The sequence below is a fragment of the Poecilia mexicana genome, unplaced genomic scaffold, assembly GCF_051168715.1.
Source record: "Poecilia mexicana isolate PSO_F unplaced genomic scaffold, ASM5116871v1 scaffold_4, whole genome shotgun sequence".
Taxonomy (NCBI): domain Eukaryota; kingdom Metazoa; phylum Chordata; class Actinopteri; order Cyprinodontiformes; family Poeciliidae; genus Poecilia; species Poecilia mexicana.
The window spans coordinates 385,246-411,011 of NW_028263373.1; the positions used below are offsets into that span (position 1 = coordinate 385,246).

The window sequence follows — 25,766 nt, forward strand, 5'->3', positions numbered from 1 at the left end:
TCAGAATTTTTTCTAGAAAATGTCTGAGCTTTATTTCAAAGTTTCTGTTTTTTTCTAGCAATGTTTTTGACCCTTTAAACTCAAGACATCTTGTTTTTCCTGGTGATTATTTGGTGGAAATTTACTGCACTGCCCATAAACCAGTTTTAAACTAACAAAGTCTAAGAATCTAATATTTTTGTCCACATTTACTGTTAATAAATCTTGCAGCAAAAAGCTGATTTTCCCATCAATGCGGTGCTGGACGTTTTATTTTATTGTTGTATATTTTATTGTTATTTTGTTGGCTATGACATAATTTTTGTTGCCAACATTCAGCACTAAAAAAACACATTTTCTTTTTTGTTTGTTTTGTTTTATACCATCTGGTAATAAAAGCAAATTGTTGAGGCCATTTATTAGCGATTAGCTCATGAGAACAAACTGATGTTTCTGTATTTTAACGCTGTAATTTGTTTTTGTTCAGAGTCTGAAGGCCTGAGCGCGGATCTCGCCGGCTTGGCATCCGCTGGCTTCTCCGGTTGTCTGTCAGCCGTTCGCTTCGGCGCCATCTGTCCTCTAAAAGCTGCTCTGCTGCGACCCAACGGCCGCGTTTCTGTCGCCGGCGCCGTCATGGCGTCGAGCTGCGCCGCGCCGGCTCAGGCCGATTCCTACGCAGCAGAAACGACACATTCACTGTCAGGTAAAATCAGAACAACCGCAGCTTTTCCTGGTCTGCTGTGATTTTAAAATGACACTTCTGGAGATCCATTAGGATTTTATTTTTTATGGCTCATTAAGCATTCATCTCAGTAAGTAGGAAGACGTCGGCACAGCGACAGATGAGAGTCATCAAGCAGCTCTGGGGAAATCCCTTCCACCTTTTGGAAATACCTTTATGCAGGAACTACTTTCACTCCTTCTGTTTTAAAGCTGATTTACATTCAGGCTGATTTCACACCCGCCATGATTAATCCAAATTAATCAAACTCTAGTTCATCTTTCTACAAAGTTTGGTTCATTGTTGAGGTGTGAAACTGCAATTAATCCCAGAAGAGTAAATACAAATTAACACTGTCATCAGCTTAAAAAGATGCCGAAATCCAAAAATTAAACAAGGTGAATGTAATTTTCAGGCTTGTTCACTGCAAAAACACCAAAACAAATTATTCTGGTCTCGTTTCCTGTGCAAATATTTTGGTACATTTGAAATAAGACAAAACAGAGCTTATTTTAACTCCGAGCTTATTTTAAATCAATAATTCCTTAATATATAATTTTTTAAAGTGTTAGTTCCACTGGCAGCTTTTCACTTGCAGCAACATATTTATCCCACTTTATAAATAATAATTTGATGGAGAATTGTGACCATTCTAGATAGAAAAGAGGTGTAAACTTCCGCCAAGAAATCTTTTCTAGAAAAGTCAGAAATTTTGTATAAAAAACTTGGAATTTTTTTACGTTTCAAAAGAAAATTTCCAAAAGTCAAAATTTTTCACCTTTTAAAACTCAGAAAGATCCAAGTTTTTTTCTAGATAATTTCTGCAATTAATTTAAAAACATTTTTAAATAGGAGTTTGGAGGGTTTTTTTTATCTATAGTGGCCCTAATAATCCATCATAGAAATAATCCGCCAGTGAAACTAAAACTTTTTTTTAATCAATATTAAGAATTATTGAGTTAAAAAAAAAAGCTCCTATATCTTTTTTTAGAAGTTATTTGGTCAGATTTTGTGTTTTTAGCAGTTGCGCTCAGTGTCTTCTTCAGTGGTTTTCATGTCATTTTCTTCAGTGGTTCTTGGTGCAGCGCCCCCACAGGCGAGGAGGTGAACAGGTTTTTATTAGTTTGGTTTTGTTTAACACTTTGCAGTGTGAAATCGAACCGCAGCAGCTGAAAATGTAACAAATGTTACAAATTTGGTCTCAAATTGAACCGAATCCACCAGACTACTAAGTGTGAAAACACACTAAATCTTTATTTCTTGGTATTTTGATCGCTGATACTTCCCTTTTTTTGTTTTGTTGGTTTCTTAATACTAAATGTTTTTATTTTTTCTATAGACCAGCCTCACTCTGTGGATACTGGCCAGCCTTTAGTCAACACCATTCGCAGTGATTCAGCTCTAGTTGGAGGTAAAACCAGTCATATTTCCAATGACAACAGTTCATCCTAAATATTTATTAGTATTTTTTTTAGTAGATATTAAACATTTTCTGATGCTCCCACCTGAAAGCTCTTTGTCATCCATGAGCTTCCCTAAAAATGTCAATTAGAAACCTGATGGTTGGTCAGAAAAGCTGAAACCTGTCAGGGGAAATCAAACTTCTCCACTGCAATTATGTCCACCATTAGTGTGATGCTGAGACATTTTCAAGATGGAGAGAGTACGGTAACCTTCAGCTTGGTGCACAAACCCAATTACTCCCACAAATCCTTCTTAATAAATTAGAATACCACCAATAATTCAATTTATTTCAGCAATTAAGTTCCAATAGATTCATGAGATTCATGAGATAATATGGATTACTGTTGGTCACAACTAATCAAAATTTTGATTTAAATATTTTAAAAGACCAATTTAAAACAAGTTTTCAAGACAAAAACCTCAAGGCCGACATCAGTGGTGTCCAAATTTGTTGACCTGAAAATTTTTCTATCAAATTTTTTACTTTTCAAACCCAAAAATTTTATTGTTTTTTTCTAGAAAATTTCTGAGATTAACCACAAAATTTCTGAATTTTTACATCTCCTTTTTTTTTATCTAACTTACACAGTCGTAATTACAGAACTACATTTTTTTATTCAGTATTTTTTTAATACAATATTTACATTTTCTCTTCTGATTTAAATATTGAAATATTTATTTTATGTATTTAGCAGGATGTTACTGTCCTGATGCCTCTGTGTGTTTTGCGGTTCTCAGGTGTGATTGCAGTGGTCATATTTATCGTGGTGTGCGCGGCAGCCATCTTGGCTCGGTTCATCTGCCTCAGGAAGGAGACGTATCGGAACCAGGAAGTGAAAGCGGCACAGCCCGGTGACGGCCGCGCGTTCCCGTTCAGCGGCCAGCCAGACTCTCTGAGCGTTCAAAGTGAAAACCAGAAGGAGTTTTTCATTTAGCACAAAATAACCTCAAAGGACTGAGCTGGATAAATTACCAAACAGTGCTTTACTCCTTCTTCCCCTTTTGTTTTATTTATTTATTTATTTATTTTTTGTAAATACGGACTGGCAGAGATATTGGACTCACTTTAAAGAGTTGAATATTTGAACTTGTACAGTTCGTAGTGATTTGTGTGCTTATTTAGATCCATTTCGAAAGTTTTCTGTCCAACAGAGAATGATAAACATTGCATTGCAAAAACACAAAATCTTACCAAATATTTTTGGTCTAGTTTCTATTTCTGTCTTACATTTGAAATAAGTAACTTTGTAGAAAGATGTAGAGGCTTGTTTTAAGTAAATAATTCCTTAATATTGAAGAAAAAAGTTATAGTTTCACTGGTGGATTGTTTCACTTATTTCACAACAGACAGGCACTGTTACCTAGCAACCCCAGCCAAGTCCAGGCCGTTACCTAGCAACCCAGTTCTAGTTCCACTGGAATATTATTTCTCTTATAACATGGAAAAATTTATTTTTACAAGTGAAATAATCCACCCAAAATAATCAGTAAATAAACTACCAAAAATCACACATATATATTTTAATAATTAAGGAAAAGGAAACAAAAACATGAAATTTTGCTACTTAAAAGTTCAGATTATTTCACTTGTAACAAGATATTTTTTCTAATTTATCTGCCAATGGAACTAGTATGTTTTCATCAATATTAAGGAATTATTGACTTAAAACAAGCCTCTATATCTTCCTGAAAAGTTACTTTTACGTTTGTCTTATTTAAGATAAGATATTTTCACTAGAAACTAGACCACAATTACTTGGTAAGATTTGTGTTTTTGCAGTGTGCAGTGAAAACTTTTGAGCTGGGGGAGATTTATAAAAAGTTTTCTAAGAAGAGTCTGGTAAATCTGAGATGCCAGAGCCAAAAAAGATGTGGAGATGAAAGAATGGATTATGCCAGGTTTACATGGAGCAACCCAGCCAAATCACATTCTCAGAATCAAATAAAATCCATCTGTTACAGGTAAGAATTGTTCCAAAATGTGCTGTATATATGAATACCAAATTAAAGTCAGTCTAAAACTTTACAGTTGAGTTGCTTGGAAAGCTTATCTTTGCTTTTCTCTCTGCTTTGTGATGAAAAACTTGAGGAATTTCTTTTGCAGCTTTGGGTTTTAATGCGCCACCTGCAGCGATCAGCCAACATCACAACGCTTTCAGAAGCAGCTTGAAGCAGCACGGACCATAAAACATAACTCTCTTTCACCTTTTTCGCTTTGTAGACACTTCATGGTTTTTGCTGACGTCCTTATCCATCTCTGCCTAATGGAGGATTTGAGACACTCCAGTTAACTTTTAGAGTCCATATTGTGCAAAGCTCTCAATTGAAGTAAGGGATTTTCATGACATGAGCTTATAAAGCACTTTTATTTTATTTTTATCCTCCATGCTCTTTTAAAAGAAATGACCTACCATTTCGACTCTAAAAATCTGCTGTCTTATTTTGCAGTTTTTCTTCTATTAGAAAAACATAAAATAAAAGAAAAAGGCTTCTGTCTCTGAAGACACCTGGAAAAAATTCTTCTTTCCTTTCAGCAGCAACACAAATGTGATGTTAATTCAAGATTATTCTGCAAGTGATCAACTTTTGGGTTAATAGGAAAATTACAACTTATGTAGGCCAACATGTTGAACTAGTCGTGGTTTGAGATGCAGATAAAATGTCTGGAAATGTTGACATTTTGACAGTGCAGTCAGTACTTAAACACAAATAATGTCCAAATTTATTTTAGAAAAAATTTTAGGAGCTCAGCTTGGGTTGCTAGGTGATGGGCAGAGTTTTGTTGGGGTTGCTAGGTGACAGGCAGAGTTTTGTTGGGGTTGCTAGGTGACTGCAGAGTTCTGTTGGGGTTGCTAGGTGACTGCAGAGTTCTGCTGGGGTTGCTAGGTAACGGATAATTCCGGAGGTTTTTGTAGCTGCTCATTTTCCAGACGCCAAAAAAAAAAAAAATTACCTGTAGCCAAAAGACGGCTGGGTGTTTTTGTTTTTCTTAAGCACTTGAACTGTTTGTAGAGGAAAATGGAAGTACAAAGGTGTCCAAAATGTAAATTTTGCATAATCGGTCCCCTTGAACTGACAGCTTTACTTCACATCCCTTGAGTCCTGTAAGAAGTTGTGTAAAAGTTAATCGGTATGAAATAGGTCATGACATCTGCCAGGAGCTACACTTCCTCTTCCTGCCATCTGAACTCTTGAGTTCAGGTTGGACTCTAAGGGCTCCTGAAAGATTGTCCTGTTGAAACGCAGCTCAGATTTAGCGCCCTCTCTTCCTGCATTTTCTCTCTCTGTTTCTTGCGTCTCCTGCCATTAGCATGCAGCAGCTCTCCCTCCAGACCTCATCAGATGCAGCAGAGAGCTGTGATCAGAGGGTCTCCTGGTATTTTCTGTTCTCAGAGGGAGTAATTCAGCTCCTCACCGTCGGCTCTGTGGGGGGAAACAGAGCAAAACAACCTGAGGGGAATTTTTTACAGGAACAAGACTAGTGATTTTTTTAAACAATTTGTTATTCTAGCTATAAATATTTCCTAATTTATTCTATTAATCCGTTATTGTTATATTTCTAAAATGTTTGTTGTTGTATATAAAGCTACAACCGTCACACATTTGATCAAAATTTGTTGTTTCCAGATTCATTTTCAAAAAGGTAAAATGTCTGAAAAACTAGTTGTTATTGAAATATTTGTCCTTTTTTATTAGTTTGTAACCCTGAGTTTGACTTATTTTTTTGAAAGAAATGAATAATTTTGTGGGAAATTCTGACATAAACTTGTTCAGCTAAAATTTTTATGTCTCATTAAAAGTGTTTTTGTTTTCACACATGCGGAATAAATGAAATAATTAAATTATACTCATCGGAGGGGAAACTTTGAGATAAACAGAGAAAATATTGAAAATCTGTTTTTCCAATTTATTTTGTTCTGTTTTGGTTCAATTTCACTCAAAACAATCATATTTCCTGATCAAAGTTTTACCGGCCATTATATTTTAACTATTCCACATCAATCTGACAGCATGTTGATGTGGTTCAAATCATACCTCAGCATCAGTTGTTCACGTCCTGCATAATGTAATATTTGAGTAAATGCATAGCGCAGCTCACTGGAATGATAATTAAATTAATGCCTACTTAAGGTTGGTGTCAAGTGTGCTGAATAAATGTGCTAAATGTTCCCCATCCTGTGTGAATGGAGCTGATTAATGCCTATTCATGCAAATGAAAAAGCAGCCATAAGTGATAAAAGAAGAGGCGTTGCTGCTGAAGGTGGGCAGGATAATTATGAGGAACCGAATCCTGATTAGTGATCTGATGAGACTGCAGCACTGCGGGCAGCAGTGATGCCGCTGCCTGATTACAAACGACATCCAAGACCTCTGTTGTCAGATTCTATCCATCATAATTGTTATGGAAAATTAGTCTGGAGGAGAACTTTGGCTCTTTCTGCTCCGTGTTCACAAAACAGTCGGTTTGTTTACAACCCAGCTTAACTGGAGAAGCAGAGGCTTTTTCTTGTGTTTATTGTTTTTGTTCTACAAGTTTTTTTGTTTTTATTAAAACCAATTATTTTCCTTCCTTCATATTTCTGTATTAATTGGATTGGGTTATCACACTGAATTATTGCAACACGAAAGAATGTAGAAAAGTGTAAGTTGTATTAGTTTTACAATCTGTAATTTATCACTGGCTTTTACCAAGTAATTTTTTAGTGTAGTTAAAGGGAACCTATTATGAAAAACTCACATTTTGAATATTTTTATACTTCAATTTTGTTTATAATGCTTTAAAAACACCCAGCTATGTTTTGGCTATAAGTTAATGTTTTTCTGGTGTCGGGAAAATGAGCCGTTTCAATATTTTCTGTAGTGTAATGCTGCAAATCAGCTGTTACCTAGCAACCCTAGTGAAGCCCAGCCCGTTACCTAGCAACCACAGTGAAGCCCAGCCTGTTACCTAGCAACCTAAGCTGAGTTCCTGCACATTTGGTGATCTGGTTTATTGCTGCATGTGCTGTATAAGTGTTTTGTTGTTGACTTTCCATCCAGAAACCACTTGCTGCTGCCTTCTTGGTTGTGCAGGAGGCTCTACTTCTGCTTTTTAAAGATGTACGGTTGTATAATTGCACATCGGTTTGTAACCATTTTCATGCACAAGAGTAAATGTTGAGTTTGAGTTCGTGGCCAGAAGCACCTTATTCAGATTTAAAGTGACGAGACGCCCTAAAACAGTCTAAAATCTGTCTAAGAATGATTGTGTTTAAAAAAAATTTAACAAACATGTTTTGTTTAGCTCAGAGATTTATCCTAACCTGTTCAAGGAAAAATAATAGCTGAATAAAACTTTATTTTAAATCCATTGTAATAACTCAAAATCAGTGTGTTTATATTAACATCTTAAAACTGTTCTTATCTAAAAGATGCCTTTTTTACTGACTGGTCTAAAATGTTGTAGCTTTGCCTCAAACCTGCTAAGATTGATTGTCTTCCAATAATTATCATGCAAAACTCCTCCTGCCTTGCAGCATACATTCTCTCCTAACCTGTTTATTCAAGGCATGTGAAATTCCATCATTTTCTTGTTAACAGAAAAGCTAATCAGCTTTCTGATTACATCTTCAGCTGCATACTAAGCTGCATATCAGCGATCAGGTGCATGCATAGCTTCAAAACAGCTCGTGTTTCATTAACATCCTGCATGAAAACAGATAGAAATCATCTTTCACCTCCAGCTTCAAGAGTTTCGATGAAAACTTGATGCAGCTTACAGAGAAACTGCATAAAACCAATAAAAGAAATGGTTTATTAGGTGTACCCCGTTACTTACCCCGATACTTTGTATTTAGTATCAGAGTTAAATAATCTGCCAGTTTAACAATATTTTCATCAAGGAATTATTTACTTAAAATTTTTCAGTTAATCTTTTTTATTTCAATTGTACTGAGATATTTGCACTAGAAGCTAGACCAAAACAGAGTTTGTGTTTTTGCAGTGAGAATATTTTGCCTTTTTTCCTCTGTCTCTTTGTGAGAATCTCATATTTGTTGTCGGTTTTCTGAGTTTAAGTGTAAATTTTCACTCCAGCATTTTCATTATGAACTCTGCCTCTTTAGTGTCACAGATAAATGGCAACACCAACACACCGTCTACAAAAAAATGATCTATTTGGTCTGTTCTGCCAAGTCCCTCATCCAGCAGGAGTCCAGACATTGATCACAGCTCCACTGATTATATCTTCAGATGCATTATGCAGAAGAAGCTCCATAAATAAAAGTGATTTGGTGGACACAAATCTGCAGAGCGCTCATGTTTTATTGATATTGTGCATGCAGATGGCGTTCAGCCCTCAGACCGCTCACCACCTCAGCTCATCTCTCAGAGTGTCACCAGGACCTCAGACTCACCTCTTCAATCTCAACTTGTTTTGACAAATAATAGGAGCTGGATTGGCTGTAGCAACATGCACTGCATGTGTGAGAGGCGCCAGGCTGTCGTTCTGCAGCTTGTGATAAAACACAAAGTTCAAACAGAAACGCCGCTTTAGGAGGAAATTTAAATCTTTGTCTCTTACATAATGTAAAAGTAGCATCAAATCCATCGCAATAAATAATAAATCAATTAATCACATGATAAATTAAAACTGACTCATTAATTTCCACTTGCATAATTTATTGTTTTTCGTTGTTTCTACCAAAAATTAGATGATTAAAGTTTTCAGTCTGGTTCTTTAGTTTCAACTAAACCTTTTATTGAAGGACAATTTTGTTCGTAGTGACTTTATAATTGATTTATTTGTTGTTTTATTTATTTTGTGTATTTCAAATGTCTTCCAGTTTCAGTGTGAAATGTTAATTTAAATTTAAAGTTTATTGATATTCTAGAAGGATTTTGAAACAGCTCTTTTTCCAAACACCAAAAGACATAAAATTTTGGGCTGTTTTTAGAAGCAGTGGAAACCAAAATGAAGGGTAAAAATGTACAAAAGTGAGTTTTGTATAATGTTCCCTTTAAACAAGTAGATGGAAATGGTTTGTTGATTCGGTTCGGCTTCTGGGTTCAACAACTTGAGTCGATCGTCGTCCGTCTGTCTGGCCTTCATTCTGACAAAAAAACATCAGGTTTGGTTTTTTGTTTCGTTTTGGTTTGCATCCTTGAGGCAGCATTAGGAAAAGCAGATTCTGTTATTTTTACAAAAACATGTTTGTTAACATTTTTCAGTGAGGGAGTTTTCCAGGGCAAAATGATGAGAACCAGCTGGAAACAAACACCAAGGACTCAGAGAGCACTAAAATATTCTGACCAGGAAACAAACAGTACCAGGTTATATTCAGCGTTTTAACTGTACCAGACAATCATACATATTTTGGCATGAATAAGCACGTTAGAGTTGAGATTTTGTGCATTTCTGAACGGCACAAAGTTAAAAAACAAACACTTCGACAAGGTAGATCTTTGAGGAGACACACACATGTTTTCATGGCATTAAATTAAAAGCCAACAGTGAAAATGATTATCTGAGAATATTTCCCAAAGCTGTTGGCAATAACAGCGAGGCAATGAAATAACAGAGAGACTTAACATCTTTTCTGACATTCAGGTCGCAAGAAGAAAACAATTCTTACAATCAAAACATCATTTAAAACCAGCTGATGGCAAAGTTTATATCAAAAACAGCAGAAACCGTCAGGCTAACAGGAACTGAGACTAATTAACCCGAATGGAGGCAAAACAATAAAGGAAAAGCCTGAAACTGACATTAACCTGAAAAACATAAATATGAGGAATAATTGAAAGACGAAGCACAAAAATAAAGACACATAAAATATCAAGATGCCGTTGCTATTTTCTGATGGGGTAGTACGTCGATAGAGAAAAAAAACACAGGAGCTGCAGATTTCTGCCAAAAGATTTGAGAAAAAACAGGGAAATTTCTGAGCTTGGAAAGTTGAAATTTTGCTTGAAAAAACTGAAATTTTACATCAGTCTCAGAAATATTCTATAAAAAACTTGGAAATTTCTGAGTTTGACAAGTCAAAAATTTTCTTAATTTTAAAAGTCAGACATTTTTGAAATTTGAAACTCAGAAAATTTCTGAAAGCAAAAAAAAAATTCCAAACTTTTCCAACTTTTTTGATTTATGTTTTTTGTTAGATTAATCCCAAAATGTTTGTTGTTGTTGTTTTTTTTTATAAAATTTTTGATTTTTCAAAGTCAAAAATTTTCAAGTTTGTTTTCTGGAAATTTTATGAAAAATGTTTCACAGAAATTTTTTTTCTTCAATCTGCAATGGCCCTGGTACGTCGCTATACAATTTAGTTTAGCCACAACTGCAGAAAATGTAAGAAGTTACTTTAGGTTTAACTTCACCCGTCTATATGTTTCAGTAATCGATTAATTGGTTTGTATAGATTAAAATAAACACATTTTTTCCTGCAGCCTCCTGACTGGAGCTACAGTTTTAATGATTGTTATTCTATTCCTAAAACATTTTTTTTTGACCTGGACTCGTCTCTCCTCGCCTGGCATCTCGTCTGCAGCACCTCTCCTCTCATAGATCTCAGTGGGAAAAGGACACAGGAGGAGTTCTGCTTCAAAGCTCTTATTCAAGCTTAATTATGCAGATTCCCTCATCTTATCTAATCGCTGAAGGTCTGGAGTAGAATAATTTGAATCACCAGAGACTTTAAAGCAATCAGCATATCAATGCATCGGCTGAGGTTTGTCACATACAGTGGCTGCGTTTCCATTACAGATGTGCGCAAAACTGTCGATATTCAGCTGATGCCAAAAAACACAATTTAGCAATTGTGGTGTTTCTATTAAATACGAAACTAAAATCACACGTGAATAAAGTCATTATCAGATCCTCCAACCACTTCCTGACATTGTCTTCTTTGTCGTTTCTGTCAGTAGCAACATCTGGTTGTTGATCATGTGACGCAAAAAATTGTTTCAGTGAAATAAAAACCATCTCATCCCATCACCAAAACTATTTATTTGAAATCGAGTTGTTTTGTTTTGTTTTTTCAATTAGTCATGCTTCCATGAATTTATTTTCTAATTATTAAATGCTTTTTTTCACCAAAAATACTTTTAAATATTTATTACCTTTGTCATATTACAACCACAAAGTAAAATCTATTTATAAAAAATTCTAACCTTTTGATCTGAGCAGATTTATTAAATAGCAAAATAACCTGTTTTATTTACACACCGCTCTCTTTTAGTTTACTATAAAGCCCATAGCTGGTAAATAAATATTTCCTGCTTATTATACACTTTGATAAATTTGAACTTTTAGGCATTCAATTTTGGTAACATCTGTTTTTGTTTATTTTTTTGACTTCTCAGATTTAAAACCAAACGTTTGGTTAGAGCCATTTCTAGCGCTAGCAGGAGAAATGGCTCATAGTTTATTACCAATGACAAAAAATATCTTGAACCCGCTAAAATCAGACGTTTTGTGAAGAAGGAAGTTGCGCTCAGTCTTTTTCAGAGGGTTTTGTGTTGTTTCCTTCATTAGTTCTTGTTGCAGCGCCCCCACAGGCCAGGAGGGGAACAGGTTTTTCAGAGGATTTGCTTTATTTGACAGTGCAGCTGAAAATGGAACAAATGTTGCAATTTTGGTCCCCAATCGAACCAAATCTACCAAACTATCAGGTATGAAAACATACTAACTGAAACCTCTTTGCTTTCAGTTGAAAATAAGTGTTGTTTGTTTTTTACAGTGTGTTTTCTTCCCCTCAGGGTTACATCAACTCTTAGTTTAAATTCTAGACAGGTGGACTCTGCTGCTAAAAACTCAACCTCTAACCGCATTTGGTTGCTCTGTCTTTTACACAAATCTGAATAAACTTCGGTTTTACTTTATAAATTGGGACAATGTGATGATTTTGTTGGAAGTTTTAGGTTGGATGTAATAAGAAATGCAAATTCACCAAAATCAGAGCGTTATTTAAACCATGACAAGCTGACAGAAAAAGAACAGTAGCCTCAATTTTGTAGAGAATAAAAAAATAACATTTCTTAGTTCAGCATCCGGAAAAAAAACCCCACATTTTTCCCTGTCCTTTTTCTTTTGTATTTGACCTGAGATGACAGCAGGTTTTCTACGGAAAAATGTGAAGTGAGAACCGACAGACGCAGAAAATAAAAGTGAGAAATTCTGCTGTTGGGCTTGTGGTGTGGCTTGAGGTGAGTGCTTAGGCTCAAGATGAAACTGGGGCTTGGGGAGAAAAACAGTACACCTGTGGAAGTGTTGTGAGTAAAAGAAAGGCGTGATTGGGAGCCTGAGGCTGAGGAGCGAAGGGCAAAGGTTTAGAGTGAAAGCTTGTTGGGGAGGAGAACCGATGCTGCAGATGGGATCAGGTCCACATGTCAAGTCCTTCACATAAAACTGTAAAAATGGAGAACAATTTCTACTGTAACACACCTTTTCATATGCATATAATTAATATTGGTGGCATACAAACCATGATCACTTCAAATATTTGTAATAAACCAGAAAATATGTCTAGATGCTAAAATATGTGAATACTCTGTGTTTTATTTTTCAGCTGATGCATTTGTTGTAAATAACAGTAAATCCTATAGAAATGCTGCAATTTATTGTTTACATGCAGATATTATGCGCATGCGAACAACACTGGAGGGCAAAGAGACGATTCTTTTACTTGCTCACTTCCTGTCGTCGTCTTCGTCTTTTCCACCAGAATCTATTTTTTAAACTTTGGTCGATAAATGCCTGTTTCACTGTCCTGATCCGTGTTACATAAATTATCCCACTTTATCCACTCCCAGAAAACATAGAAAACTGTCCAAAATGTATTATTAGTCTCCAGAACTAGAAACCTGAACATTTAAAAAAACCAACATCTACTTTGAACGTTTGCAGCCACTGTGAACGTCGGTCGGTTCGTATTCTCCGAGTAGCAGCAGAAACGCTCCCAGTGGTGATTATCCGAATTACTTCATTTAGGCAAAGCATTGGAAATCTATGAGCGCAGAACACGACGTCGTTAAGAGTGAATGTTTTGTCAGCAGAAAGGAGGATCTGGCTGAACAGAGGAGATTATTCTCTTAGACAAATGAAAACACAAAACCCAGTTGGACCAGATTTATTAAACATTTCTCTGTCAGACTCTGAGCCTGACATAAAAAATCCACTTCCTGGAAAGTGACATTTCCAGGTGATTGATTGCAAACAGAGGACGCTAAAGCAGGTGTGTAGACGGGTTAAAAATTGCACATGGAAACTTATAGATGTGTATATATTATAAGCACACACACAAAGGGAAAGATGGTTACATTTAAAAGATGTTTGCTGCTGTCGCTGCTGCTGATACAGCTGTTAAAGAATAATGGCTGCTCACTGTCACACGCTGCTCATCCGTCTTCATCCAGAAGATTTCCAGATTATTTCCAGCATAAACTTGAATAAAAATCAGCTTGGAGAAGTGACAACATGGCCGTTCTGGTTGTTTGTGTGGAATATTTGATTTTGATTTTTTTGCTGAGTAATTTATCTCTTCATTCCAAAAACTGACTGTTATGACAATGTATTAGTGCCATTGTAGATTTAAAAAAGGGGGCAAATTTCAACCAAAATTGTCTTAAAAAAACAAGGAGTAAATATGGAAATAAATCTAAATTTTCTAGAAAAAGACTTCCAAAAGTTGGACATTTTTTGACCTCTGAAATTTTTTTTTTTTTTTCTGGCAACTTTCTAAGGTTGATTTTAAAATGTATGATTATTTTTCTAGCAAATTTTAAACTTTTCAAAATCAGTAATTTCCTTGTTTTTTTCTCCTCTAAATTTCTGAGATTAATATGAAAATTTGAGTTTTTTTCTTGCACATTTTCAACATTTGGAGTTTAGAATATTGTTTTTATCTAACATTTCCGAGATTAATCTAGAAATATCTGGGCTTTTTTGAACTTTTCAAAACTCTGATTTCCTTGTTTTTTCTAGACAGTTTTGGCAGAAATTTGCTCCCTTTTTCCGTCTCCAGTGACACGAATACGTTGCTGCAAAGTTTCAACTTTTGGATCTCAGAAATTTATGTTTTTATAGATAATTTCTGATCTTAATCTCAACATTTACTCCTTTTTTCTATTCATAATGGCCCCAATACACTGAGTCAACATACAGCGGACCTCTGCCTATTTGTCGCTCAGGGTTTGTGGATCGGCTTGTTCAGATTTTTCTGTGTAAAGTAAATTATTCACAGAAAAATTAACTCCCAATGCATACTTTGCTAAGATGCATTTCAAACAATGGCTTGCCCATCTAAAAGCATTTTAAAATTAATTTGAGGGAATTCACATTCAGTTTTTGCCTTTAAAAGAGTCTTTCTGTAACTACTGAAAATAATAGTTTAATATTTTTTTCCTCACAGGCTCCAAAAAGGATAAAACAGTTAAGGAGGACAAACAACAGCTTGCAAGCTCTTAGAAAATGTTGAGAAAACATGCAGACACTCTTAAATGCTCAGAGTTATGGTGAGGTGTCTGCAAAAAGCTCAGTGTGTTTGTGTTCAACCTTTTTACGGCACATAAAACATTTGTTTCCATAATCACTGCTACAAAGCTAAAGGTTACTCTTTGCTTATGTTGTCAACCATTTATATATAGACACAGTTTTTTGTCTATTTGTTATTTTTAAGCAGGCAAAATATATTCTCAGTTAAAACATAAATCGAGTGTTATAAAGCAAAATACATGAAGAAAAGGAAGTGTGAAAAAAGAACAGAAAGCCAAGAAAATACTGAAAATAAGTTTCTTTAGCAGATGAAAGTAAAATCTTTCATCTGCTAAAGAAAATATAAACTTTTAGTCTTGACACCTTCGTGTTTATGTTAGCGCATTCCTTAACTATTGAAATATATAAGTTTCATTTTTAGTCCTATAAGTGAAATAATCTACTAGTGGAACTAGAACTGGGTTGCTAGGCTTGGCTGAGGTTGCTAGGTAACGGGCGTGGCTTAGCTGGGGTTGCTAGGTAACGGGTGTGGCTTGGCTGAGGTTGCTAGGTAACAGGTGCAGCCATCTAAGTGAAATAATCTACTAGTGGAACTAGAATTTTCTTCATGAATATTAAGAGATTATTTACTTAAAACAAACATTACTGAAAAGTTACTTATATAGTAATTTTGTCTTATTTCAAGTGAACTAAGATATTTACAATAGTAAGATTTATTTATCTTACTACTATCTAAATTAAATCTCACTAATTTATTTCAGACAAAAATAAATTTATGATTTTATGTTTTGGCACTTTAAAAAAAAGTATATTTTTAAAGAAGTTACATCACGGTTTCCTCAAACATTTAAACGCTCAATGTGTATAAAGCAGTTTGCACCAACCTGATGGTTGAATAACCTAAATAACAAATTACAATATACTCTTCGTTGCAGAGCTCAGTAAAAAGAGGTTTTGAATTGAAAAAATTGCTTCACTTGAATTAACTCCCACCACTATTTAAAAAATTTAAAATAAGTGTGATGGATAGTATGAGTTTTAGTGATCCAGTCTTTCTGGCTGAATATCTGACTGTAATAAGGGAAACTCGTCTGTTTTTGGAAACTTTGAGAGCTTGGTGTCGTTTGTGTGGCAGCGTTTGGCAAACAGCTTCTGAGCGGCAGGTGGTCGTGGTTTATTGGGACGGTTATTAGCTCCCAGCGGGGGGATTTTCAAGCAGGTGGCTACCGGGCGACGGCATGGACTGCCCCTGCGCTTTCACCTCCGGTATCACCATCAGCGGATGGCAGCTCGCTTGGCGCAGGCAGGACTGCGGCATCGGGGCCAGAGGTGTCCAGCTGATTGATATGTCTGTTGGGTGTTTGAGCATCTAAACTAACTATGATTAATGCCTCGGTGTCAGGTGGATCACAAACTGCAGATGCATGAAATTAAGTTTAATCACAGAGTTTGTACAGCTGACTTGTTCCTGTTCTGTTGTAGTTTGATGGACGAGGTAAATATATCAGGTGGATGTCGAGTGAAATGCATGTTTGTCTCAGGAAAGAGACAAATGTGCAGTTTATTCATATCCAAAGTATGAAAAGGTGGATGATTATTCTTCCTTGAACAGGTTAAGATACATCTATGGGCTAAACAAAGCATGTTGACTTTTTCTTTTGCACAAAATCATTAGAGAAAATGAGATTCTCTGCCTTTTTGAGCTCCTCAGAATGAGATGCATGTTAGGGCCATTGTAGAAAAAAGGAGCAGTAAATTTTGATTTTAACCTCAGGCATAATATTGTTTTAGACAAAACAATATTTTTGGGAATTTTCTAGAGACATTTCTGAGTTTGAAATGTTGAAAATTTGTGGGAAAATATTTAGAATAAATTTCAAAAGTTGAAAGTTTTTGACTTTTGAAAATTTAGAAAATTTTCACAGACTCAGTTCAGAAATGCCCTTGATTTTTCTAGAAAATCTCTGAGATTAATCTCAAAATTTGAGTTAATTTCTAGGAAATTTTCAATATTTCAAACTCAGAAATGTGAGATTAATCTAAAAATTTCTGAGTTTTTGCAAAGATTGATTCCACGTTTTCTACTATGGCCCTAGTATGCCGTCATAGTTTTACAGGCTCTTGTCACTTTAAATTCAAAGAAGCTGCTGGTCAAACGTGCTGGAAATCAGCCTGGGTTGCTAGGTAACGGGACTGGGCTCCGCTAGGGTTGCTAGGCAACAGCGCAGCACCCATGGAATATGACTTAACACTTGGGAGGGTTTTGAAACATCTCATTTACCAGACACCAAAAAACATTAAGTTATTGCCAAGAAATAAAAATACCTAGGTAATATTATTATTATTACTGTTTTAAGTGCTTGGGCTGTTTTTAGAAGCAGTTAAGACCCAAATCAAAGTACAAAAAATATACTAATATTGCATAATAGCCCCCTATAATTGTCTCTCCTTTTTACAGAGTTGGAGATAAACTTCAGATAATTATTTCTATTTTATGCGTTTCTGTTGGTTTAAGACGTTTAAATGGAACTTGCATAACTAACATTTTGAAATAAATTCTCAGCTGAAGAGAGACTTCAGGAGAAATCATTTTCACTGTTGCCTCTCTTCTAACAGCTCCACCTTATAATTGCACTGCATGATGTGAACATGATAAATACTCCTTAAGCCACATTAAACTGCAAGATTTCATGCCGGCTGACTCAAAGTTGCATATATCACACTTAATGGAGTCATAAGATCTCATGCAATATTCATAAGGTCGTCTCACATCCAAGCAGCATTGTCAAAATACACTGAGCAGTTTTTTACATATTGTGTTTTTCCTATGTTGAAGTTTTCTTTTCTGGCTGGTTAAAATCGAAGGCTGTTTTTCCACCTGATAGTCCAGTAAACTCAGCTCAATTGGGGACCAAGATTGCAACATTTGTTACATTTTCAGTTGCTGTGGGGTTTTTTCACACTGCAGTGAGTCAAACAATCCAAACTAGTTGGAAAACCTGCTCCCCTCCTCACCTGCGGAGGCGATGGACCGAGAATCACTCAAGAAACGACACAAAAACCTGAGCGCAACTTCACAAAATGTAAACAAAAATGGTCAACAATTCCTTAACGTTTAGCTTTAAAAAGTACTATTTTCATTGGCAAATTATTTCACTTAAAACAGTTTTCCCACGTTGTTAGTGAAATAATCTGCTGGTGGAACCAGTAGTTTTTTTATTCATTATTGACTTAAAATAGCTTCCGTATATTGCTACATGTAAGTTGGTTTTGTCTAATTTCAAGTGTACTAAGATATTTACACTAGAAACTACTTCAACAAAAATACTTGGTAAGAGTTTGTGTTTTTGCAGTGTGGTAAAGTTTTTTTTTTGTATTTGTTTCATTTACTTTTAACTTCCTGGCATAGAGTATACTTATGCATATGACATCATCTGAATGATGTCATGATGGATCTTGTTGGCCCAGGGCACCAACAGGCTAGGACCGCTCCTGATTGGCCACAGATGTAGAGCAGATTACCGTAAAACCATGTGTTTTTTTTATTTTAACAACTGTGGACGCTCCTTTCTTTGCTCTCCAAATTAATTTACAGAATGAATGCCCTCCTCTGCTGAAGGCAGCATAAAGTATTGCTGGATCTCACGGTCCGCTGCCTTACAAGATGAGCGGCGCATCGCGGGGAGACCTGAACATTGTTTACTGTTGTGCTCAGCGTTCTAAAAGCAGCACCCTGTAGAAGAGACGGTGCAGTAAAACAGTAATTTACAGTGACAAAGAATACCCTGTTGGTTAATGTTTTGGAATAAAAGCTTCAAGGCAACGGTGTGAACCGTTAGGAAATTAATCTGTGAATTTATGGACAGCTGCTGAAGTTGAAGGCCTTTCCTTTGAGGAGTTATTACATCAGGTGGCGTTAGTGTCGGCCATCTGGAGCTCAATTAATCAACCACTTGTGTTTCAGGAAACTGAACTTAAGAGTGTAAAGGGAGATTTGTTTTAATTTAACTGCATGGTTAAGAGAAAATTTACACTGTGTCTGTCTTTCAGGCATGTTTTTTTTATTATTATTTCTAGCCCTCATTATTATTATAACTTTTTTTCTCAAAATTATGACTTTTGATCACAAAACATTAAAGGCAGAATCCATAGATCAGTGCCAAAATTCTGAGATTTCAGAGAAAAAATTCAGAGAAAAAATAGAATTCTGAGGAAAAAGTACAAATCTTGAGGGGAAAAAAAGTTTGAATTTTGAGATTAAAGCTAGAATTCTGAGATTAAAGTCTTACTTCTGAGTGGAAATAAATCTGGATTCAGAGAAAAAAATAATTCTGAGATTGAAGTCAGAATTGTGAGGAAAAAATAATCCAGATTTCTGAGAAATATTCCTGGGGGAAAAGTTTGAATTTTGAGATAAAAGTCAAAATTCAGAAACTGAAGTTTGACTTCTGAGGGTAAAAAGTCAGAATTTCGAGAAAAAAAAAACCTGAATTCTGGGGACAAACTTTGAATTTTTAGATTAAAGTCAGAATTTGGAGGGGAAAAAAGCCAGATTTTTTTTTTCTTTGGCCCTAATCCTCTTCCATATTGTGATTGTCCTTCTCATAAATTCCCTCGCAGAGAAAGTTTAACATGTAGAAAGGTTATGAATGGTTTGTAATTACCACAGTTTTACTAGAACTCCTCCAGTCAGCCTGGTCCATCCTGCAGTTTAAAACTCCCTTGATTCCTGAGCAAAGCACCCAGAATGTCCCCTCACCACTTATCTATAATTCAACTTGAACGTCACTATTCAATTAAACCAGAGAAGTTGGTTTATCCTTTTGAGTCTCATGTTAAGCTCAAACATGACATGAGTGTCATGAAAAAAACCCATAACATTGGTTTCCTCTAAATCAGACCCGTTTTCTTAAATCCACTATGAACTTTACTGTAAGAAAAGAGGCCAAAATGTCCTAAAAACTAAATAAATACAATACATCACTAGGACAAGGAAATCACATGGGAACAGAGGGGCTTTCTTTGGCTTTATTTTTTAAATTTTGTGCTTGATTAAAAAATCTGTCAGGCATATGCAGCCATCTGTACTCACTACTGTGTTACAGTAAAGGCGCAGAGTGTATTTGGAGACACAATGTCATGAAGGTCGATTATCTCAAAGGACAGAGGTAATGAGCAGAACTTTCTTTATTATAAAGATCTTTCAGTGTCGCTTTCTCACAAACAGCTGAGAAACTAAGATTTCAATTGAATCCAGTGGTATTTTCTTGACCTTTAATATTTGTTTTTAATTAAATCAACACCACCCAACTTTAAATGTCATTCCAATTTCCTACGAAAGTGCAGCTGCTCATGTGTTTATTGTTTATTTTAAGAAAATATTTGTGGTGTTAAACATCTTTTAATTTTCAATTTGAATTAATGTTAGACATCTATGATGCTTGAGGAGTCATAATGTTGCTCTACTGACTAATAAAAACTCTAGTTGACCAAACATTTACCAATAAAATGTTTTTAAAGGTGACCTGCCATGCTTCCTTGTACAGGTTAGGACAGTTCTATGGTCTATACAAAACATTTTCACTACATTTTTTGCACAAAATTATTCTTAGATCATAGGATTTTTAAGTTTTTTTTTAGCTCTTTGGAGAATGAGACGATTTAGGGTCATCTTGTCACTTTAAATCCAAATAACCTGCTGCTGGCCACGCCCCCTAGCTCAATGTTTATACTGAAAATAGCCTCAAACAGATGCGCAATTACACAACCAAACATCTTTGAAAAGCAGAAGTAGAGCTTCCTGCCCAACCGACAAGAATGCAGCAAGTGGTTTCTGAATTCTAAGTCAACAACAAAACACTTTGTTGCCGTTGTACATCACAATCAGGATGTTTTTGGAATGCCTTGTTTTCCAGACACCAAAAAACTTTAACTTATTACCAAAGGGTGACTGGGTGGGATTATTTTTAAACACTTGGGCTGTTTTTAGAAGCAGTATAAACAAAAATGGAAGTACAAAAACCCCACAAGAATTCCTAGGCGATGAGCGGAACTCTGCTGGGGTTGCTAGGTAACGGGCTTTACTTAGCTGGGGTTGCTAGGTAACGAGCAGCGCCTGCTGATTTGACACACTACATTCTGTAGGTTTTTGAAAGGGTTCATTTTCCAGAAAACAGAAAACATCAACTAATTGCCATAAAAAGGTGAGGTGGTTTTTTAAGCCCTTGGGTTGTTTTTAGAAGCAGTGGAAACTCAAACAGAACAAAAGCATTAGAAATGTGAATTTGGCCTATAACCCCTTTAAATTTAAATATCTTCTACAAACAGATGGTGATGTTTGTACACAAAAATAAAAAATGTCTTCAAATCTATATATAGAGACAATGAATGAAGCATTGGTCAGTATCACACCCACAACTACAGCTATTTTCCTGGCTGGAGCTTTATCAATACACAACTTATCACTTTGTCCACCAGTCCTCTGCATGTCCTTGCACATCAGAGCACTATCCTACAAGATAAGGAACAACCCCATAGCAGAGATAAACATGCTGTAAGTTGGCAGATTAATTATTGACTTCTGCTGGACGCTCTGATAAGCAACACAACAGAGGAGTTTGGGGACTGCAGAGTAACTGGGAAACTCACACTGGACAGACAACGGAGAATTACTGTTAGGTTGGTTTAGTTCAGGAATGACAAACTCATTTTCATTTGGGGCCTTATCAAGATCACAAATGTTCTTAAAGAGTCGGTCGTGTCTGAATGCATTGGTAAAATCCATCAGCTGTTAAAAATATTAATTAACAGCAGTGTCTGCATCTGATGAGTACTTTGTAAAATTAAATAATATTGAACATGTTTTGAAACTGATCAGGCTGATCAGAATTTGAAAGTTTACTACAAAATAATGCAGAAAGTTTGAGATTAATCTCAGAAATTTTCTAGGAAAAACTAGGAAATTTATTTTTGATTTTTTGATTGAAAAGTTGAAAATCTACACAAAAAACTCAGAAATTTTGAGATTAATCTCAAAAAGTTTCATGAAAAAGCCTGGGAATTTCTGAGTTTCAAAACTTGAACATTTTTGACTCAGAAATGTACTTGTTTCATCTAGAAAATGTTTTAGCATGATCTCAAAATTTCTGACTCATTATTACACCATAATGGTAAAATACAGTACACCCCATCGTGTAGTAGTTAACATAACATATGTAGTTTTCATATTAATCTCAAAATTTCTGTTTTCCTCCCAACTTTTCAACTTTTGAAACTCTAAAATTTCCTTGTTTTTTCAAGAAAATTTCTGAGATTATTCTCAAAATTTCAAGCTTTTTGGCAGAAACTTTCTTTTCTGTCCATCTACAAAATTATTCATCAAAATGACAATATTATTGTTTATTGTAATAATTTCTGAGACAATTTATCATCCAGCTAAGTTTGTTAATGTGACAGGCCTAATAATGAGCAAACCAAGTTTTTGAGGTCAATACTTATGTCACACTGCTCAATTTTGATTAATAAATAGTAACTTTTTTTTACTTTTTCATATTAAAGTGGCAAAGAATTACTATAATTTTTTAGCCCAATCTAGCATGTTTTCTTCTCCATCTGTTGAAGCAGGAAGGCTGAACAATTACCACCATATAACCAGTGAAACCTGCTGTGTTGCACAATATACTCCATCATTTTCATCTTGCTGTTTAGCCACCACAGTCTAAGAAATACCCACTTATTATGTCAGCAAAATTGGGAAAGTTAGCAAATTTTAGTGTTCAGGGAAAAAGACATCTGGCTTCCTTCTCCACACACTCTTATTTGATCTGGCACACACAAAGGAGTTTGGTTTTACTCTCTAAGGGTGTAATTAGAGGTTGGCCTGGTGCACCTTGGAGCTATCACTACTCCTAATCACACACTGCTACCCAGTAGCAGCAGATTGCACTTTCAGATTGCTGCTGACTAACACACTAAAATGTTTTCAGACAAAACCTTAATGCACAAAAACTCTTCCTGGAACAGATTCCCAGTTTACCCAGTGGTTGTAGAAGGAACCAGTTCTGATAGCCTTGAACTAGTCATGAGTTTTGATTCTTGATTGACCCAGTTTATGTTCAGAAGAAAAATGCAGTACAGCCCATCATGTGGAAGTTAACATATGTAGTTTTCATTTTATGTATCTCTCATCATTCCGAAGGTATTTTGTACAACTTCTCTTTACAGAATTGCTTGAGATAACATAGTTATGCCCTGTTCCTCTGATACTGATGATAAATAATTCCTTAATATTGATGAAAATGTACCATTTCCACTGGCAGATTATTTCACTTATAACAAGACATTCTCCCAGTTTTATAATGACATAATCTGCCAGTGGAACTAGCACTGGGTTGCTAGGTAACGGGCTGGGCTTGGCTGGAGTTGCTAGGTAACGGCGCAGTGCCCGTCAATTTTGAAATAAGTTAAACAATCTGCCAGTGGAACTAGAACTTTTTTCATCAATATTAGGGAATTATTTACCTAAAACAAGCACCTGCAGTTTGCACCAATCCAATGGTTGAATAACTAATTAATTACAGTACATATTTGTCATTGAGCTCATATATATCTATTTATTCAATCATTTAGCAGCAAAAAGGGGTTTTGACTTGAAAGTATTGCTTATTTTGTCAATATATGGTTTTCAATAAAAATGTGATAAATTAACTTAAATTAACTACATTTTAATCGAGTCCAGCCATTATTTTTATTTTATTTTTTTCATTTTAATAAATAAAATATTGTCCCTCGGATGTCGCCATGTTGTTATACATTCTGGGTAGATGACAAACGGTAGATACTATGGTGCTTGCTCTGTCCAGCCAGAACAGTTATTTTTTGCGCAGTAAGTAATGCTCAGCCCTTTCATTTTGAACCGGATGCTTTGAAACAGATTATTGACCCTGTTGACACACATCTAAACACCAGTGCAAACGTCAACCACCGACCTGTACAGGATCTCCAGTAACTTTCCACACTAACCCAGCTTCCTGACAAGATGCAGACTAGAGTATCTGAAGACGTTGACCAGTGCAGCTTTCTTTCCCATAAAGTTTATAGCTGTGAATGGATATTTGTTTTTTCCACCAATATTTCCCTGGTCAGGGATCCAAATCCTGCTACTCACCAATTCCCCTTTCTCCAGCTCTTCCTAATCCTTAATACATCCCAACCAATAAATAGTTGCATTTACTTCAGTAACTTTTTTGAAAATATATACTTTTAGAAGTAGTTTTACTGCTACTCATTTAAAAGTAATTTTATTATGAAGTATTTCTGCTCTTACTTGAGTAAAATTTCTGCATTTTCTACCCACTGAATGAAAAACAAACATGTTTTAACCAAAACGTCACCAGACACAGACACACACCTGCAGTATTTGTTAAAGTTTTATAAGTTTTTAATTGAAATAAACTGATTTGGAAAAAATTTATTTTGCCTGATTTAATTATTTTTTGTTATTTATATGATTTATTGTCATTTTGGAATACCCAAATTTCCACTTGACCTGATATTTTGGTCCATCTGATGATGTAATTTTTAAATATTAAGTGATTGATAATTTGACTTTTACTTGAGTAATTTCTTGGACTACTTTTTACTTTTACTTGAGTAAAAACATGTTGAAGTAGTTCTATTTTTAATTGAGTACAGCTTTTGGGTAGTTTGCCCACCTCTGCATGTCTCTGAGTTGTATTTAAAGTTTGGGGTTTACAAGGTGAACAGAAACAGAGACGGGTTCTCCGGTGTTTCTGATTTCCATTTCAGACGGGATTCTCCCCGGTGGAAAGTGATGAAGCTGGTCTGACAGGTAATCAGGAGACCAGGAGACACTGGGAGCACAGACACCCATCCGGAGCGGTTTGTCTCCCAGCAAAGATGGCTGGACCAAATCAAGAAACAAGACTGACAGCATCACCCACTAACAACCTTTAGAGAGGGACGAGGCTGAATAAATTGGGTGGCTGGAAGGAGAACTGAAGATCTCACCAGTGGGCCAAGTCGAGTCTGAACCAAAACCAATCTGTGTGACATCGGGGCGAAAGGTCTGAAGTGAATGAGGCCAAAATGGTACACTGCAAAAACACAAAATTTACAGTTATTTTTGGTCTAGATTCCAGTGTAAATATCTTCAATTAACTTTTCAGCAAGATGTGAGAGCTTGAATTTTCCTCATGTTATTGGTAAAATAATTAAGAACTATTTTTTGTCAATATTAAATAATTATTGACTCATATCTTGTTGAAAAGTTACTTTCACATTAGTCATCTTATTTTAAGTGAACTGAGACATATGCACTGGAAACTACACTAAAAATACTCAAGATTTTGTGTTTTTGCAGTGCTGACAGCTTGAGTATTTTATTGAGATTTTAGTGCAAATATCTTAGTAGACTTAAAATAAGACAAAGCTGTAATGTGTAAGTAACTTTTAAGTAAGACAGGAACTTATTTTAAGTCAATAATTCCTTAATATTGATGAAAAACTGGTAAAATATTTCACTTTTAGCATGAAAAAATGTCTTGTAATGCTGAAAAGTTAGTTGCACATTAGTTTTTTTTTTATTTCAAGTGTACTAAGATATTTTCCCAAGAAATGAGACTAAAACTACTTTGTAAGACTATTTTTCCCCATTTCCTCTTCTATTGCACCATTGCTCAGTAGGAGGTCATAAATCCACACAAACTGAGCCACCCTGAGCAATTATGATGTCTAAAAATGCTGCAGGGAACAGAACTTTAATTTAGGTAAAATAAGTCAGAGGAAATGTGTTGGACATAGAAGATAACCAGTCGAGTTAGTTTTTAAAAAAAATCAGTATTCCTGCAGCTAACTTTATGTCTGACTCCAGAGACTCTCCACATTCCTGAAACAAAGAAGTGTTTGAGCACAATCAAGCAAAAGTTTCCCTCCTCTTACCGTTTCTATGAATCTCAATGAGAAAGTCTTGAGAAGTGGTGGCCAACAGATAGCCCGAGGCGGCAAAAGACAACAGCAGCAGCAGCAGCATGGTAAACTTTATGTATCCGCAATGTGCAGAATATTAACTCTACAGCAGTCTTTCTCAAACTGTGGTCCGCGGCCGCCCCC

General features: G+C 35.5%; 1 protein-coding gene and 1 long non-coding RNA gene across 2 annotated transcripts in view; one reads left to right on the forward strand and one right to left on the reverse strand.

Moving 5' to 3' along the window:
* LOC106906235 (contactin-associated protein-like 4) overlaps positions 1 to 3,099 on the forward strand; it is a 92,585-nt gene extending 89,486 nt beyond the window's left edge. Inside the window, exons 22-24 of the mRNA XM_088004678.1 lie at positions 467 to 682; positions 2,040 to 2,111; positions 2,903 to 3,099. Coding sequence (XP_087860804.1) covers positions 467 to 682; positions 2,040 to 2,111; positions 2,903 to 3,099 — 485 coding nt within the window. The remainder of the gene's footprint in view (positions 1 to 466; positions 683 to 2,039; positions 2,112 to 2,902) is intronic.
* Positions 3,100 to 4,163: 1,064 nt separating this feature from the next.
* Positions 4,164 to 25,742, reverse strand: LOC148159860 (uncharacterized). The gene is made up of 3 exons (XR_015762617.1): positions 25,596 to 25,742; positions 24,666 to 24,751; positions 4,164 to 5,587 (listed from the first exon to the last, which is right to left on the reverse strand). It is a non-coding gene; the product is annotated as an uncharacterized LOC148159860 (long non-coding RNA).
* Between the last annotated feature and the right edge of the window lie 24 nt (positions 25,743 to 25,766).